Here is a 16629-nt window from a genome sequence, read left to right on the forward strand (position 1 = left end):
GGTGGCTGCCTAGAACTTAGAGGGCAACATTCTTAGCAGGACATTCAAGATTACTTGCAACCTGACCTCAATCTACTTTTCTTCTGCTTCCCCGCACTTCCCAAGGCTCACTAGATCTTGCCATTCCAGGCACGCATTGTGTACTCTTACCCTCTGCGTGTGCTATTTCCCCTTCCTAGGACTTTCCTCTTCCCTACTTCTCTCAGAAAACTTCTACTCACCTGGAAATGACCAACTTAAATGTCCCCTATTCTCTCAATTCTTTTTCTACTCTCCAAATAGCTGCATTCTGCTCTTCCTCAGAGCACCTTGTTCATAACACCGATGGGATACCAGCCCCGCGATATTCATGATCGTCTGCCTGAGGGCAGTACTGTGTTTTAGTTGTCTTAAAATGCCCCAGGCCTAGCACAGAGCTTGGCACAAGTAGATTTTCTATAAATGCTTGTTAAATAAGATGTAACCCAATATTTTGTAACTTATATCATATCCTGATCATCAGATTAAATCCGTTTCTACTAGAGAAAACACATGTATACATGGTCAGGTGTTTGGCCTCTCACTACTGGAAACTAGCCGTGGGAGACTGCTCTCAGCGGTGAAAACCAAACAGCATCGGAGGATGTTTCTGTGTTTATTTATTTATTTATTTATTTTTTTAAAGATTTTATTTATTTATTCGACAGAGATAGAGACAGCCAGCGAGAGAGGGAACACAAGCAGGGGGAGTGGGAGAGGAAGAAGCAGGCTCATAGCAGAAGAGCCTGATGTGGGGCTCGATCCCAGATCGCTGGGATCACGCCCTGAGCCGAAGGCAGACGCTTAACCGCTGTGCCACCCAGGCGCCCCTGTGTTTATTTTTTTGAACAGGCTGTGGGCAGTCCTCATGGACGCTGCTGAAGAGCACGTACGCTGCTCTCGGTGTTGGCCTAATGATGTATTAGCAGAAGTAATCCTCTATTTACAGCTTCAGGGGAGGTGTTACTAATGTTGGGTTGGCCTAGAACCGGCTTCTCTTTGCTATGAGGGTGTTGACAAAAACCTAAAATTGCTACACAGGGAAACTTTTGGCTTTTCCCCAGCATCAGTCACCACCACGGGCTGTGGAGAAATCACAGCCTAACCACAGACTTCAGATGTTTGACTTAATGGATCCCATATGAAGAAAGGTAATGTTCTACCACAGAATGCATGGAAGCCTGTGGGCTTTATTTTGGTTCTGTTTGGTTTTTAATCAGGAGGAATTTGAAAGAGGGGCTCCGCTAGGGTAGAAAAGTCTCTGTTTGATACTAAGGCACAAAAAACAATGCTAGTCTCATGATTGTCACATGGCTTGGTCTATGGGGACAACACCCTGATGCGAAGACTTAGATCACATCTGCTGCTGCAGCTTCTTCTCTTCTCCTCCTCCTTTTCTTCTCCCCTTCCTTCTCTGCATCCTCCTCCTCTTCTTTTTCCTTCTCTTCCTCCTCATCCACTTTTTACTCCACCTCTATTTCCTCTTTCTCCTCTTTTTTTTTTTTGAGGGGGGAGCTATCATTCATTGAATCATGAATGTATAGTTTTGATACTAGTACTACTTTCATTCCAGGGTAAGAGCCCTGATTTAATTCCGTTACCTAAATAAAAATAGATTTCTATAAAGAATTTTATCAGAGGGTATAGAATCTACTATATTGATAAACATAGAGATTTTGTTACACAGTTTTCAAAGGACCAATTCTCATTGTGTAAATAAAAATACAGAGATAAAATTCAAAGGTACTTATTAATAGAGGCAAGTGGGACATAAATATCAAGGAAGAATAAATCAGGCTAGATCCTTGAAAAACCCTTGCAAGATCTTTAGTAAGAGTTGCTCAACTCTAAACTTTTTAGAGATGATCAAAATACAAATCACACTGCTATATGACAGGCGTTTCTCTGTGTGGATATATGAACAGCCATCCAGCTGAGATATGGCAAAATAGAATTATTCATCACCCTTCACAGGGTTGCTATTGCATTTACTCTTATAGCATACACCTGGAAACCATTTCTGACTTTTTTTCTTTTTATGCCACAAAGGCATAGCTGCTGCTTTCAATGAATTTTGCATAATTATAATTCAACTCAATTAAGCAAATGTTTAGTAAGTGCCTACCATGTCTCAGGGCCTTGACGCTAAGGGAAAATGTGGAATTGAAGTGTTCTGTGTGATCGCCCCCCAGAGAACGTGGTGAAGTAGGGTAGGAAATAGGCTGGAAAAGGACAGGTCTTCATGATTGCTGTTTATGCAATGTTAAGAGTGTCCAAACTTGATATAAGGCATAGGGAGGCTGTTGAAGGATTCTAAGCAGTAGTGTGAAGATGACTCTGGCTGGATTATAGAAGAGTTTGGAGAGAAGCAGGGTTGAAATGAGTAAAACCATTTGGGTTAATGGGATAATATAGGCAAGAGATAAGGTGATGAAGAGAAATTCATGGCTGCAGTTTGGTGTATGGGTGATGGAGGGGAAGGAGCTCGAGTATGGCTGGATATCTGATTTGGGAGACTGTGAGTGAATTGTGAAGCTAGTTATTGAGATGGAGACATAAGAGAAATACATAGATATTGGAGGAAGATAATGTGTTCAGTTGAGTTTGGTGTGCCTGAGCACATCCAAAGGGAGATATCTAGTTGGTGGTTGGATACACAGACTGGAAGGGAGTAGCTGGAGATAGATTTGGGCAGGAGATATACATTTAAAAGCAATCATTCTGTCATTGGAACCTGAAGCCACAGAAATGAATGTGACTACATGGAGAGTGGAAGGGGAAATAGATCCTAGGAAAATCTTTGAAGAACACCAATATATAAAGGACCAGCCATGGGAGAAGAATTTATAACTAAAAATCTATGATTTTTGTCCAGACTCTGCCCACATGTTATCTTGACCACTTAACACTGTTATGTTCTTTCTAATTTAATTTTTTTTAGAGGGAAAGAGAGAGAGTGAGTCAGGGGGAGAGGCAGAAGGAGAGAGAGAATCTGGAGCAGACTTCCCACTGAGCATGGAGCCCAACACAGGGCTCAGTCCCATGACTCTGAGATCATGACCTGAGCCGAAATCAGAAGTCTGACACTTAACTGACTGAACCACCCAGGCGCCTCTCTTTTTAATTTATTTTAAAAAGGCTAACTTCTGAAATGAGTGAGATTTGATTAGCCTTGAGATTTCCTAGCAGAAAAGACTGGGAACCTTGAATGAAGAGGTACAAAACTTGCTGAACTGCAAAAGGAAAATTTTAGTGAGTAAAATTAAGCAAGATTCCATGAAACTGGATTTACACCAGCTCAAATTTAAAGGGGCTAATGCTGGGTTAAAAAAACATGGAAGAAATGGAAAATCTTTACTGAATAAGAAAAATGTAGATTGAAAAGGACCTTAGAAGTTAGAGTTTTTAAATATCTCCTTTTCATATGTAGAAACTGAGATGAAGAGGTGGTAAGGGATTTGCAGAAATCATAATTGGTTTGTGATTTCCTAGACCAGTGATTCTCCATGTGTGGTCTAGGGAACCCTAAGAAAACTTGGAAGCTTTTCAGAGGATGCACAAGGACAAAAGCATTTTCATAATAATACTAAGGTTATTTGTCTTTTTCATTCTTTTTCTCATGAGTATACTGCGGAGTTTTATAAAAGCCACGTGATGTGTGATATCACAACAGATTGAACTGCAGAAGCAGATATGAGAATCCAACTGTCTTTTAAGCCAGACATTAAAGAGAACTGTAATTATGTAAAACAGTGCCACTCCCCAAACTAAATTTTTTTTTGTTGTGGAGATTATAATTATTTTCATAGAAATGTTATTTGTTAATACGTAATATGTTTATTATCATAATTATTATATTAGTCATAATAGTAATATAATAAGATTTCTCAATTTTAATTTCTAGTATGGTAAATATTGATAAATATAACCCAATTTATTATTTTTTTCCCCATCTTTGCCTTCAGTGAAAATGAAACCCACTTTTAAAAAGCCCGGGAGTTCTCAGAAAATTTTAAGAGTGTATAGGGGTTCTGAGACCAAAAAGTTTGCGAACTGATGTCCTAGCCTGGACTATAAACAACAGTCACAGAGAAGTCATACTGGTAAAAGTGGGATGCACATACTTGGCCTTTATAGCTCTGGTGATGGAAGGGAGAAAATATGGGAGAAATTATTAAATTGGATTGCTGTAGAAGAAAAGCAAAAGAAAGTTAGGATTAAATGTTCCCTACCCCGACCCCCAGCTTGAACAATTAGATAAATTATATATATGCTTTTTTCTGTTTCCCCAATGTGGGGAATTAGAGCCAGACTACAAGAACTGCATGAGTTCTGGCAACTAGGAGAGCTGACCAGGGGTTTTAGGAAAGAAGACAAGCCCTAGACAAGTCTCAAGACAAAAAAATTTAATTTCCAGAGTGCATTAAATATGTACAAAGCCAGGAGGAAACTAGAATAGATGGTCTTAAGTAAGGGTAAAGGTAAGAAGGGAAATTAATTTATCGTACTTTGGTATTTATATTCCTTTAAGTCAAGTTCTAAATTTTATATTCCGTTAAATTAATAGCAGTCAATATTTACATTCATTTGTTTTGAGGCAATCTATTTTTAGAGAAAAGATATAATTGGGTGGAAAGCATGTGACAATCTTTGATATGATGAAGCTTGCGAGGGTCAGTGTTCAGACCATCATGTTGTGACCCAGAAAGTTGTCTTAAATTGTAGGTAGTTCCTGGAAAGAAATATATTGCCATGTCATGTCTTGTCGTGTATTCATTCATTCATTCATTCATTCATTCATTCATTCAACAAATAATTAAGGGCCTAGTATGTGTCAAGCTGTAAAACCAAGCCTACAAATATAGGCCAAGTATTCTGTAGTTTGAAAAAAAGATTTAACAGCAATATGTGGGACAGCCAGGGGAAGGTTTAAAGACTGGAAATGAAGGGGATCTTCTCAGGACTATCATTCCCAAACCTGGGGAGGGGGAGACAGATTAAAAACAGAGCCCTGACACAGACTTCCACTTAAAAGAAGGTAGAAACTAATTTTGAAAGCCCCCTGTGAGGTATGCTTGCAGGCCAGGATTGTGACTGAAAAACCAACCACCAAGAATGAAAGAAAGGGCTTTTCCAATGAGTAAAGAGGGTAAAGAAAAACATCAGCAGGGACGGAAAACTAAGTGCATAAAAGCATGGCTTTGAATGGCTGAAATTCCATGTGGCGATCATTTGGCCTTAACGATGATAGTTGACTCCTACCGTAGGTTTTGAGTTTCACACCAGGAGACAGGCAGGCAGAGCTCTCAATTTGGTTTGATCCAGAAGACTTAATTTGAATGTATCAACCCTTCAAAATAGTAGGCAAGGAAAATGGTAAGGTCATACACATCTGAATAAAAACACTTGTTTCCAAGTTTGGGAAATCAAAGGATTCCAGTAGATGGACTATTTCTAAGTTAATAGAACAGGAATAAGGCCAAGTGACTTAGATACTGACCTTCTAATTAAAGGCACTGAATATTTTACTACTGGCTAAAATGTTATGCCCATTTCCAAATTGCCTGGCTGGAGCCCTAGGAAAGTCTAGTTTTGACAGATTTCGTTGATTATCTACTATGCAAAATTTTTCTTTTCAGTTCGAAACCCAGAAGGACAGATAAAGCTTTATTCCAAAGGAGCAGACACTATTCTGTTTGAAAAACTTCATCCATCCAATGAAGACCTTCTGACTTTGACGACAGACCATCTCAGTGTAAGTGTTTCTATCTGAAGTTTACCACAATGGCCCTTTGGTGCTTCCTATGATTAGGTCTTATTTTTAAAATATCAACAAAATGATCTGACTTTTGAAATAGAAAGCACAGGAAACTCTGCCAGTGAATGTCTGGAAACTGGCACATGGACCCCTATACTTGCCCTGCTGAAAGTCTGATCAGTCTTACATAGCCGTTGAGTGTAGACTCCTGACTGGCCAGGGAAAGCCTCAGGACACCTAGGGAAACCTGTTCTAACTCCCCTGCAGTTTGAGGCTTCTTCCCTTGGAGACTGGTTCTGGGAAGAGGAACAGGACAGTTGCTTCCCCTTGGGTTCTAATGTATCTGACACCAATGGAGTTTCTTATGATTAGCCCCAGGGAATAGCTTAGGGTCGTGCTTAGATGCTGAGGGGAAAATAGTAGCCAACTTTCTCTTCCAGGGGTCCTTCTGTTCAGGTCATAAATCGTGATGTGTCACTTACATTCTTTATGTTGAAACTACCAAATGCACACATTCTGAGACTATGCATAATTTCTTTACAAAAGCTTTCTGAAGGGAACAGGAGTAATCTTTGGCATATACATTTATGCCATTTAAATTTGACACATCACTTTGGCAAAAGAGTAGGAGTCTATGAATTAATATGAACATTAACCTGGTTTAAACCTGAAGATTCACGTGTCTCTCTAATATTTATTTGAGGTTCCATTTAACCGAATATGAACTTTAAGGGCAACTGATCAAAACTCTCATATCCTCATTGGTTTCTGTCCTTTAAAAAATTATTGAGGAATCATGTCCTTTGTCAAGGCCTATATTTAATACAAAACATTCCCTGGATCTTTAAAAAACAAACAAACAAATAAAACAAAAAAACTCTGCCTGACTTTAAGTTTAAAGAATGATGGTTTAGTAATATTGGTTACAAACATAGCTATTGTTTTTGTCTTTCCAATAGAGCATTCTTGATTTTCTTTTAATCTCTTCCAGAAGGCCGGCATGGTCTTTTTAAATTTTTTTTTTTTTTATGAAAACAACATTAGAATCATAAGTATCTGATTTTTGCCATTGCTCAAACACCAAAGGCCCTGGATTTTCATACATTTTCCTCTCATACTAAAGTATAGGAAGTCTAATTTGGTCTTGTTACATTTCTATGCAAAAGAGATTTTTTTCCAGGTAATATCGATTCGACTTGCTCTTTGCTTCATTCACGTTATTTGTTTTGGCTTTAAATTCTGAGGTTTTTAATTTATACTTAATAACTGATTTTGAATTGTTTAATAAGGTAGGAAACGACCTTGCTCAAATGCTTATTTAGGATTAAACTTGTGATTCATGCATTAATTAAATAACTTAAATCATCTGTCCCCTTTTGTAATGCCGTCTTAGAGTTGATTGGCTGTTGCGCAGAACAGGGAGGAAAGCACTGGTCATGCCCAGTGCGGTTGCAAGTTAAAGGCAAAGAAGTGTTTCTGTGAATTAAGGGGACAAAAGATCATTACGAGGCAGTAACTAGATTTTCAGATCAGTAGGGGACCCAGTGGTGGTCTTGCAAAAAAGATCATTACGAGGCAGTAACTAGATTTTCAGATCAGTAGGGGACCCAGTGGTGGTCTTGCAAAATGTGATTACCATGTCCAGGTACTACCAACTGCCTACAAGATAAATTTGGGTAATTTTTCTTATGGCCTCTGTGGGCGAAACCACATCATTGCAGCATGCACTGAATTTACTTTCCATTTACCGAATTAGGGTGTGTCACGTGTAACTTGTGCCTGATCACAAACCTATGTCTGTTCTATAAGCCAAAACACAACAGAGAAGATATGCTCAGGGGCAATGCCCAAAGGAGGAGAAATGTTCTAAAAACGCTTGCAGTGTAGAGGCCCATAAAATGACCACTGGAGGCCTAGACAAAGTGGGAGGTTTTTAGCATTTCCCCAAAGCAATCTACAGATGTTTCTAGCTATTGTGGCTATGTGAAACACTTAGCAACTACCAGTCTCCCAGATTTATTTATTTATTTATCTATCTACCTATTTATTTATTTATTTACTTATTTTTTTATTTTTTTCCTATTAGAAGGCTAAAGCACCAAAGGTATCATTTGAGTTCGTCAGTTTACTGAGACACTAAAGGAAAAGTATGACTCTTCAATTAATTTGACCAGTTATTAAGTACTACATCAAAATCAGTTTCTCAAAAGTAGTAATTTTTAAAAATAACCTGACTTGATAGTGTTTTTAAAATTTCTAAGAATTTTCATTATTAAAATAAAACTTTCATATAGCAAAAAGTAAGACAATTTACAGATGATCTAGAATGAAAAGTAAAAGTCATCCTCCACCCCTTGATTCCCAGAAGCAAATATTTATATTAACTTTTCTGCCTCACTCTCCCTTTTGCCCCTAGAGCTTATTCTTATAACCTTAATATGCTTCAACTTCTGTTATCTGACCAACATTTATTTATTCATCTGTAATTGACATAACTTTTTGTTATGGAAGATTTCAAGCATAAACAGAAGTAGGACTCAGTTAATTTTAGACAGAGCTATATTATTGGGGGAACGCGACAAGACTGGTGAGATGTCATGCTGCCATCTTTTGAGAGAGCTCCTGCCTTTGATTTGAGAGTTATAGTTCCCCTGAGGATCCTTTCTTCTCCCCTGGAAGTTGAGGGCTATGTGCCATGAAATAGGCTGGGTCTCTCTTACTGCCAGGGGATAGGTTGGAACCAATATATGTTGCTTCAAATGGATATCTCAAATCATGGGTATGGTTGATCACTTCTCAACTAGGGCACTGCAGCAAGCATTGCAGCTGTCTTTAAGGGGAAGGGTAGCTCCCCTGAGTGTTTTAACCCCATAGAAATAAAACACAAAATACAAACATTATATCCCATTTCCAAGGGGATTAAAAAGTTGGGGGTCAAGAGAGCCAAGTAATACTCTTGGGACAAAATGAATTTAAGTGAAAAAATTCTTACCCATTATTGTTGCTGTTATTACCATGATTATTGTTCTGTGATGGTTCCTAAATCTATGTCTGCTCTGGCAGGAATTTGCAGGGGAAGGCCTTCGAACCTTGGCCATTGCATACAGAGATCTGGATGACAAGTACTTTAAAGAGTGGCATCAGATGCTTGAAGATGCAAATGCTCTCATGGACGAGAGGGATGAACGGATAGCTGGGCTATATGAAGAAATTGAAAGGGATTTAATGGTATGAATTTAAAAACATGATGGTTTGTGTTTACAGAAGAGATAGTATGTGTTTAGAGATCTAGCATAGGAATAATCCATTGCTAAATCATCTTTCACATAGCAGATGCTACCCTTTCAAACACTGAGTCATGCTTTATACATTGGCTTCATGTTTGCCATGTATGGCCCTAGAGAGCCTAGAGGATTATTTCTATTACCAATAGCTTATACAGTTGGAAGTTTCCCCAAAGTAGAAGATAGTGACATCTCTAGTCTTTGTCAGCCTCTGGTATGTCCTTGATGTTATATTGGTTGGTTTTTTTGTTTGTTTTTGTTTTTTTTTCCTCCCCCCCCCCCCGCTTTATGATCTACCTTTTATTTTTAATTTTTTTTTTTAGATTTTATTTATTTATTTGACAGAGATAGAGACAGCCAGTGAGAGAGGGAACACAAGCAGGGGGAGTGGGAGAGGAAGAAGCAGGCTCATAGCAGAGGAGCCTGATGTGGGGCTCGATCCCATAACCGGGATCACGCCCTGAGCCGAAGGCAGATGCTTAACAGCTGTGCCACCCAGGCGCCCCTACCTTTTAGAGTGGGGAAACTTTCCATGAAGAGTGGCTATAGCTGTAAACCATCCCAGGCCATGAGGTTCTGATGATATCTGTGCTGCCCAGAGTATGATCTATTTTAGAAACTGCTTTTCCCTGAGGCCCCAGTGGTCAGGATGCTTAGCTATCATGAGGTACTAAGGAGCATGTTATATTCATCTCTGGATGAAATCTTGCACAAGACCCATCACTTTTTAGTTTATGGCATCTGCTGGTTTGTTGATTTAGGACAATGGTTCTACTTTTTTGTGATCCTTACTATGAGATTAGGGCTCTCCTTTGGACCTTTCCATGTAGGTGTAAGTGGGGAAGCAGCTGGGGAGTTCTTCAGTTCTTAGAAGCCCAAATGGCTTCTGATGGTTTTTGCTAATAGGTTATCTGAGCATATCAGACGCCTCATGTGAATTCTAACCTCCAGGATCTCTGCCATTAATTGGTGTGACTATCAGTTGGCTTGATTTGAGAACCTTCTCTTGAGGACCTTCCCTACCCATCGCTGCACGTAATAAGATGCTTGCTGTACCAATGAATCATAACTTCCACTTCAATTCATGTTCCTTGACCTCTGAACTCTGTGATTTAAAGCCATAGATATTGTGGATGTTGTTTGCCTGCATTGACATAAGATCTTCTCTATTTTTCAATGAAGCTACTAGGTGCCACTGCTGTGGAAGATAAGTTACAAGAGGGTGTTATTGAAACAATTACAAGCTTATCACTGGCCAATATTAAGATCTGGGTCCTAACAGGAGACAAACAAGGTAAATTGAAAATGGATGTTGATGATATCTTGAAGGAGGGGGCGGTAATTTCTCTGGCAAAATTTTAGTTAACCAGAAAGCTTAATGAATTAGATATTTACACAGCCCTTCACATAGGGAAGAGTTGAAATATAAAAAGGAAATCTAATATATTACGAAATTTATTATTTAAAAACAGAAACAAATGAATATCTTCTGTAGTATACTCTTCAGTCAGTGGAATTTCAGCTCAATTACTTCTTAAAATAATAGTTTCACCTATAGTTTCACCAGTTGGCAACAGTGGTATTAAAAAGTGTTTATTGTTTCACGTGAGCACTGCCCCCTGTCAGAACAGATCGAGGCACAGCACAGAAGCAGGACATTGGAGACCTCAGGGGCTACTCCTTTAGTTTCTTGTCGGAGGGAGATTTGGGAATAGTACGGACGGGGTCAGGATAGTAGGCAGGCTTTGGGGAGACTCAGGGAGGTGGCTGTTTATCAACTGGTGTGGAAATATTCTGGCATTTTAACAATCACCACAGGTGTACCAGTGCAACCAGGCTAAATTCCAGGATTGCTCATGTAGTGGTACAATGAGAGCTGACCTACTTTCAGACATGACAAAATGCCAAGTCATTATGGTTAGGGTACTGTTTCCTAAGAAGGAAAACGGATCAGTACATTTTGGATCTTTCGCTAGTGGTAATGGTTAAAATAAAAATGACTTTATGCTTGGTCATCAGTAAACCAGAATATTTAATAAATTGACACACACGTGTTTTCAAGATTCTATGTACTTGTTACATATTTTTTAGAACATTGGAGGATTTGTAGATATGATAAGTCATTCTCCATGTGTTCTCCCAAATCACTGATTACAGAAAATAAACAGTAGAGAGTTGAGCTCTGTGGTGTGTTAGTAGAGACTTCGTAGAGTTTGATGCTGATCAGTGGGTACATTCATATCTATTCACTTAGTTACAAATACACCCAAGTTTACTCTTATTTAGCTTTCATTTCTGTGGCTTATACAAAGGGTATGCTAAGATTTTATCAATTGCCTTCAGACTTAGGGCAAGTCTAATTATCCCACAGAATTGGCAAGAACCTAATGACTCAATAGAATGAGAAACAAATGACCCTACTGAGGATGGAAGGGCTACCTAACTATCCAAGGGTCCAGTTCTACAGAAGTGGAGGACGGTCTGCTCAACATTGCGTACTTCTCCACTTACCTAGTAGCCGCAGTCCTGGGTGGTCTTTGAGGTGATAGATTCCAAACTTGAATTTACTTAATGGGAAAATGGCAATGTTGTGTGTGGGAGAACTATCAATCTATCATAAGAACATTTTTGCCGTTCAACTGAACAATTTGTGAGTTTCTTCAATGTGTCTACCATATCAGATTGAATAATAGCTAAATTATGTATCTTAGCTCTTTAAAGGCAATATTTGGGACATCAGGCAAAAAGTTTTTTATTTACACATTTCACTGTATCACAGGGCCTTAGGGTATTTTCATAAATACTAATTTTGGGAATCAAGTTTACTCAAAAACTAGATGAGAAGGATGAGAATTCATAGATGTTGCTGCTTCTCCATGCATTTAACAAGTGGCACATTTGATCATGGAACCTGGGTCTTTGAATTTAGCTCTGGGTTTCTTGGATTTTATCATTCATCATGCTCTCTCTGACATTAAGGGGTAATGCCTCAAAACTTTAATTAAGTGATGTTCTCACTCTGGTGGGTTTTATTTTGTATCAGAAACTGCCATCAACATTGGCTATGCCTGCAACATGCTGACTGATGACATGAATGATGTGTTCATTATAGCAGGGAACACAGCAGTGGAAGTCAGAGAAGAACTCAGGTAAGTGTTAAAGAATAAAGGAAGAGAGGGAGGGAGGAATAGTTGGGAAAGTAGAAAGGCCCTTTATAGTTCCTGTGGCCTTACTTTGAAATAGAATTCCTCCTGCATGTTTCCTAAACTCCAATTCATAAGATAAGTTTGACATAAGTAGTGAAACATTGTCTTTAGGCCTCCAACATTTTCCAAGTATTTTTAGAAAAGGATTTGAAATCATTTACATTGAATTATCCTTTAAAACTAAGCATTGGTGAGTAGCTCTTATATGGTGAGTGATCAGATTCAATGACAGCATTTGTTTAAAATAGCAATTCTCTAGCTTCATTCTGGTCCCCAAATTTAGAATCTCCAGGGGATGGGGGATGGGGACTTGTATTTTCATAGGCACCTAGATGAAATTATGATCAGATAACTTTGGAAAACACAGCTGGAGGAGATAGTATATAAAGTTGGAATAGAGTCTTTCAGCATTAAAGAAAGTAGGTATTTTGACATACTAATTGTTAAACCCAGGTGAGAAATAGAAGTCTGTGAAATTTGTGTAACTCCTGCAAATACCAGAAAATATATAAGTGCTGGAATTAGGTAAGCGTGGACAAACATTAAATTTTGAGAAATAACATTTCCTAGAATCTGCCAATTTTATCCTTTATTTTTTTCTATTTAATTTTAAGAGGAATATTTTAAAAGTCTGCATAATTATTTCCCCAGAACTTTAAAAAATGCTGTCTTCTAACAATTTTAGCTTGCTCATGCTTGCAGTAGCATCTCTAAGCTCAGTCCATTTTGGGTCTGGTCAAGCAGATTATTGCATTAGAGGCAAACGCTTAGATCTTGCTACATTCTTGATGGCGCTAACCTCCTCTCAACACAACAGAGGAACACTCTGGGCTTCCTGAATGTGTCTCCATCATTACACTTTTCTTCCTGGACCTTGAAAAGAAAGGAAGTCTTAACTGTCAACACCACCGATTGCTACTTGTAGATCAAATTTCCCAACTTCCACACTGTTTTACTCCCAGTAGAAAACTGTACATGCTGGTTAGAAGATAAGACCGAAATTGCAAGTCTTTGCCAAATACATTGGGAAATTGGGGGAAATATTAAGAATTTGTTTAATAATAACAAATGTTTTAAGAAAATCTCTTTAAATGACCTTTTGGGGGTTGGAATTTAACTCTTGCTGAAGGAAGATGGATGTGAACAGATCTAGACCGTAATACGCCTAGTGCTAATGCTTTGAGACAGTGCCTGGGGCACTGTTATAAGCAGGATACATGTATTACATTTCATTCCCAAAGCAACCCAGTGGTAAGCATTATCATTATCCTTATTTTCCAGATCAGGAAGTTGAGGCAACGATAGGGTAAATAACATGCCTGAAGTTTCACAACTGACTAATGGTTCAGCTGGTATTTGAATCTAGCGTGGTCCCAGAGACTGTGCACCGAATCACTTGCCACATGTCTCTCTAAACATACCTTGGATGTGTTCTTACTCCCTTTAAATGATAGATATAAAAAATGTAATTGTTGAGGCATCTTACTGATTCCCTTGAGGTCACACACCAGAGTAGTGATGAGAGCAAAATAAATTCCAGGGAGAGACAGCAGATTTAAGAGGAAGGATATGGGCTTCGTGTTAGCTGGACCCAAGTTGGAATCTCGACTTCATACTCATTGACAGGTTGAGTTACTTTAAATATTCTATTCAACCTCTCTTTGATTTGTTTCCTCGTTTGTAAATGGGAAAATATACAAATATCTACTCTGTAGATTATTTTATTTGGGACATTAAAAGAGGTAAGAATGTAAAGATTTGTGGACATTCAATGAGCACCCTTCTTGCCTTCTCCCTCTCTTTCCATTTCCTCCCTTCTCCTTTTTCTCATTTCTTCAGCCATTGTTCCCACAACAGGGACCACTTTTATTAACATTTCCCCAGGAGACTCTGTGAAGTCTATATTAAAATTACATAAATAATAAGATTATATCAGTCATAATTAGATTTCCCAATATGCATTGTGCGAAGACATAGGCAATCAGCTGCTAACCAGCATGATACAGCAGGTTTCTACACCCAGTTGATGTAATGGTAGCTAAAAATAACACAATAGTTAAGAAAAAGTGGTCGATCTATACATTCTTATCATAGAGCAATCTATATTTTTATTAACCTTCTTAAGATACTGAAAACAACACTCTGACCTCTATTGCAACCTTCATGGATCCCTTCCTCAATTGGCTACATTGGATAAGGATATTGCAGGTTGATGGAACAGCACACATGAAGGCATAGAAACAGGAAGGAAATCATGTTCTATTTTGAAGCAATATTCCATGTTGTAGCTAGAGTGTATGATAGAACTAAGGGTGAGGACCATTTTTTCAGAGACAGATTGGTGAGTGAGTGACAAATGCAAGTGGTTATACTTCATCCTAACGTTATTGGGTGGATGTGAATAGCTCCTTAGCAGATGAGTACCAAACCCAGCTCTGCGTTTATGAAACAGCACTCCAGGGGCAGGACGGATGGAGTATGTGTGATGGGAAAATTAACAGTATGGGCAGATGGGTCAGGAAGCTGCTGGAATACCCGAATTTAGAGATTATAAGGTTGAACTAAGGCACTGAGGCCAAAAGAGTGGAATGAAACAGACAGCTCTTTTGGTGGTCGTATGGATAGGACTCGGAATTTGATTGGACGTGGAGAGAAGTAGGAGGCTTTGTCATTTCTTGTCTGACTTTCACAGCCCAGAATACACTCAACTGTGCAAGAACGAAAACTCTTTAAATTTTATAAAACTGAACTTGAACCCCTTTCTGCCTTATGACAGAACAATTAAACTAGGCACGTTGGGGTAAATTGAGTCTAGGACGCCCAGTTGCCCCGTCTGTCACTGATCCTTAGCATCTACCTGCCGACATCTAGCGCTTCTCACTTCTGTGTCCCTGTCTGGTCTCCTGCCTCGCTGGGTTGCCGGCTGACCCTCCTGGCTCACTTCCAGTTGCTCCTGGGGAAATAGGAAAGTGTGGCTGCTCTGAATTCATCTGTGTATCTGAGAGGACTTAAGCTCTCACAGGGCCACCTCTGTTCCTGAAATCCCTTTACTCTGGTATCTTCTTTGTCACCATACCTCACGTGGCAGCTATTCCATCCTCAGATTCCCAAAAACTTATCTGAGGATTCCGTTACCCACACAATCCTCCATCCACTACTGGTCCAGGGTGTGAGTTAGGACCCAGCTTTCTTTAATGACTCACCAGCATCTAAGCTTCTCTTCATAGTCTCCTAGGCTTGGATGGGCTTTCTACAGTTTATGCCTTGATTTCTTTAAGGATTAATCTTTTGAAACTTGGAGAATTTTTTCTTCCCTCTCAAAAAGCCCATTAACGAAATTCAAGATGAATGCTGCTATGAGTTTCAAGAGTCTATTTTGGTACTCAAAAAGGAGTATCTTGACTCTTTTTGTTCCCTCTGTATTTGGCTCTGTGAGATCTCTTGAGGCAAGGTATGCGTCTGAGTAAAGAGGGTCATCTGCTGTAGTGGTGGTGATTGCAGAGGGAGTAGGGAACCAAAGTTACTATCTTAAGATTTTATCCAGCTACCTTTGGTTGACTAAGTAGATGGCATAACTGTCATTATGTGGAAGGCATGTGCAGAAACATGAATTCTTATAAATTGTTGTTGGGAGTGTAAGTTGTTAGAAACTTTATAGAGGGCAAACTCACAACATATTTCAAAATTACATATATGTACACTTTTGATCCAATGATATTTCTGGGAATTGTCCTTAAACAAGCGGATAAATATCTGAATATGTATATAAAGAAATATTGATTGCTGCATCAGTTATAATAGAAAATCAGAAAATGCTCAAATACCCAGCCACAAGGGATTTTGTTAATTACTATGACATATGCTGGCAATGGGATATTGTGCAGTTATTAAAAGTGATTATGTGTTTATTGACATTGCAGAGGATCATAGGGGAAAAGAGGAAAAAATGAAACAAGACAAAACCAGAGAGGGAGACAAACTGTAAGAGACTCTTAATCTTAGGAAACAAACTGAGGGTTGCTGGAGGGGAGAAGGGTGAGGAGGATGGGGCCACTGGGTGATGGACATTAGGGAGGGTATGTGTTGTAATGAGTACTAGGTATTATATAAGACTGATGAATCACAAACCTGTACCCCTGAAACAAATAATACATTATATGTTAATTACTTGAATTTATATTGAAAAGAAAAAAAAATAAGTATCTGGGACAAATGAAAAAAAAAATGCCTAAAGCACTCCTGGTCATTCTCACATTGTCATTTTAAAGATATGTGTCCTAGTAAATATTTTGGATTTTCCAAGAAGGTAAATGCCAATCTTGGAAAACTTTCTTGAGGACAGGAACTATGTTGTATGCTTTCA

General features: G+C 38.8%; 1 protein-coding gene across 1 annotated transcript in view; it reads left to right on the forward strand.

Moving 5' to 3' along the window:
- ATP8B4 (ATPase phospholipid transporting 8B4 (putative)) overlaps positions 1-16629 on the forward strand; it is a 208033-nt gene that overhangs the window by 143426 nt on the left and 47978 nt on the right. The window contains 4 exon segments of the mRNA XM_008705952.2: positions 5658-5773; positions 8840-9004; positions 10243-10354; positions 12104-12209. Of these exon segments, the coding sequence (XP_008704174.2) occupies positions 5658-5773; positions 8840-9004; positions 10243-10354; positions 12104-12209 (499 nt within the window).

Source organism: Ursus maritimus, unplaced genomic scaffold (assembly GCF_017311325.1).
Source record: "Ursus maritimus isolate PB19 unplaced genomic scaffold, ASM1731132v1 scaffold_35, whole genome shotgun sequence".
Lineage (NCBI taxonomy): Eukaryota > Metazoa > Chordata > Mammalia > Carnivora > Ursidae > Ursus > Ursus maritimus.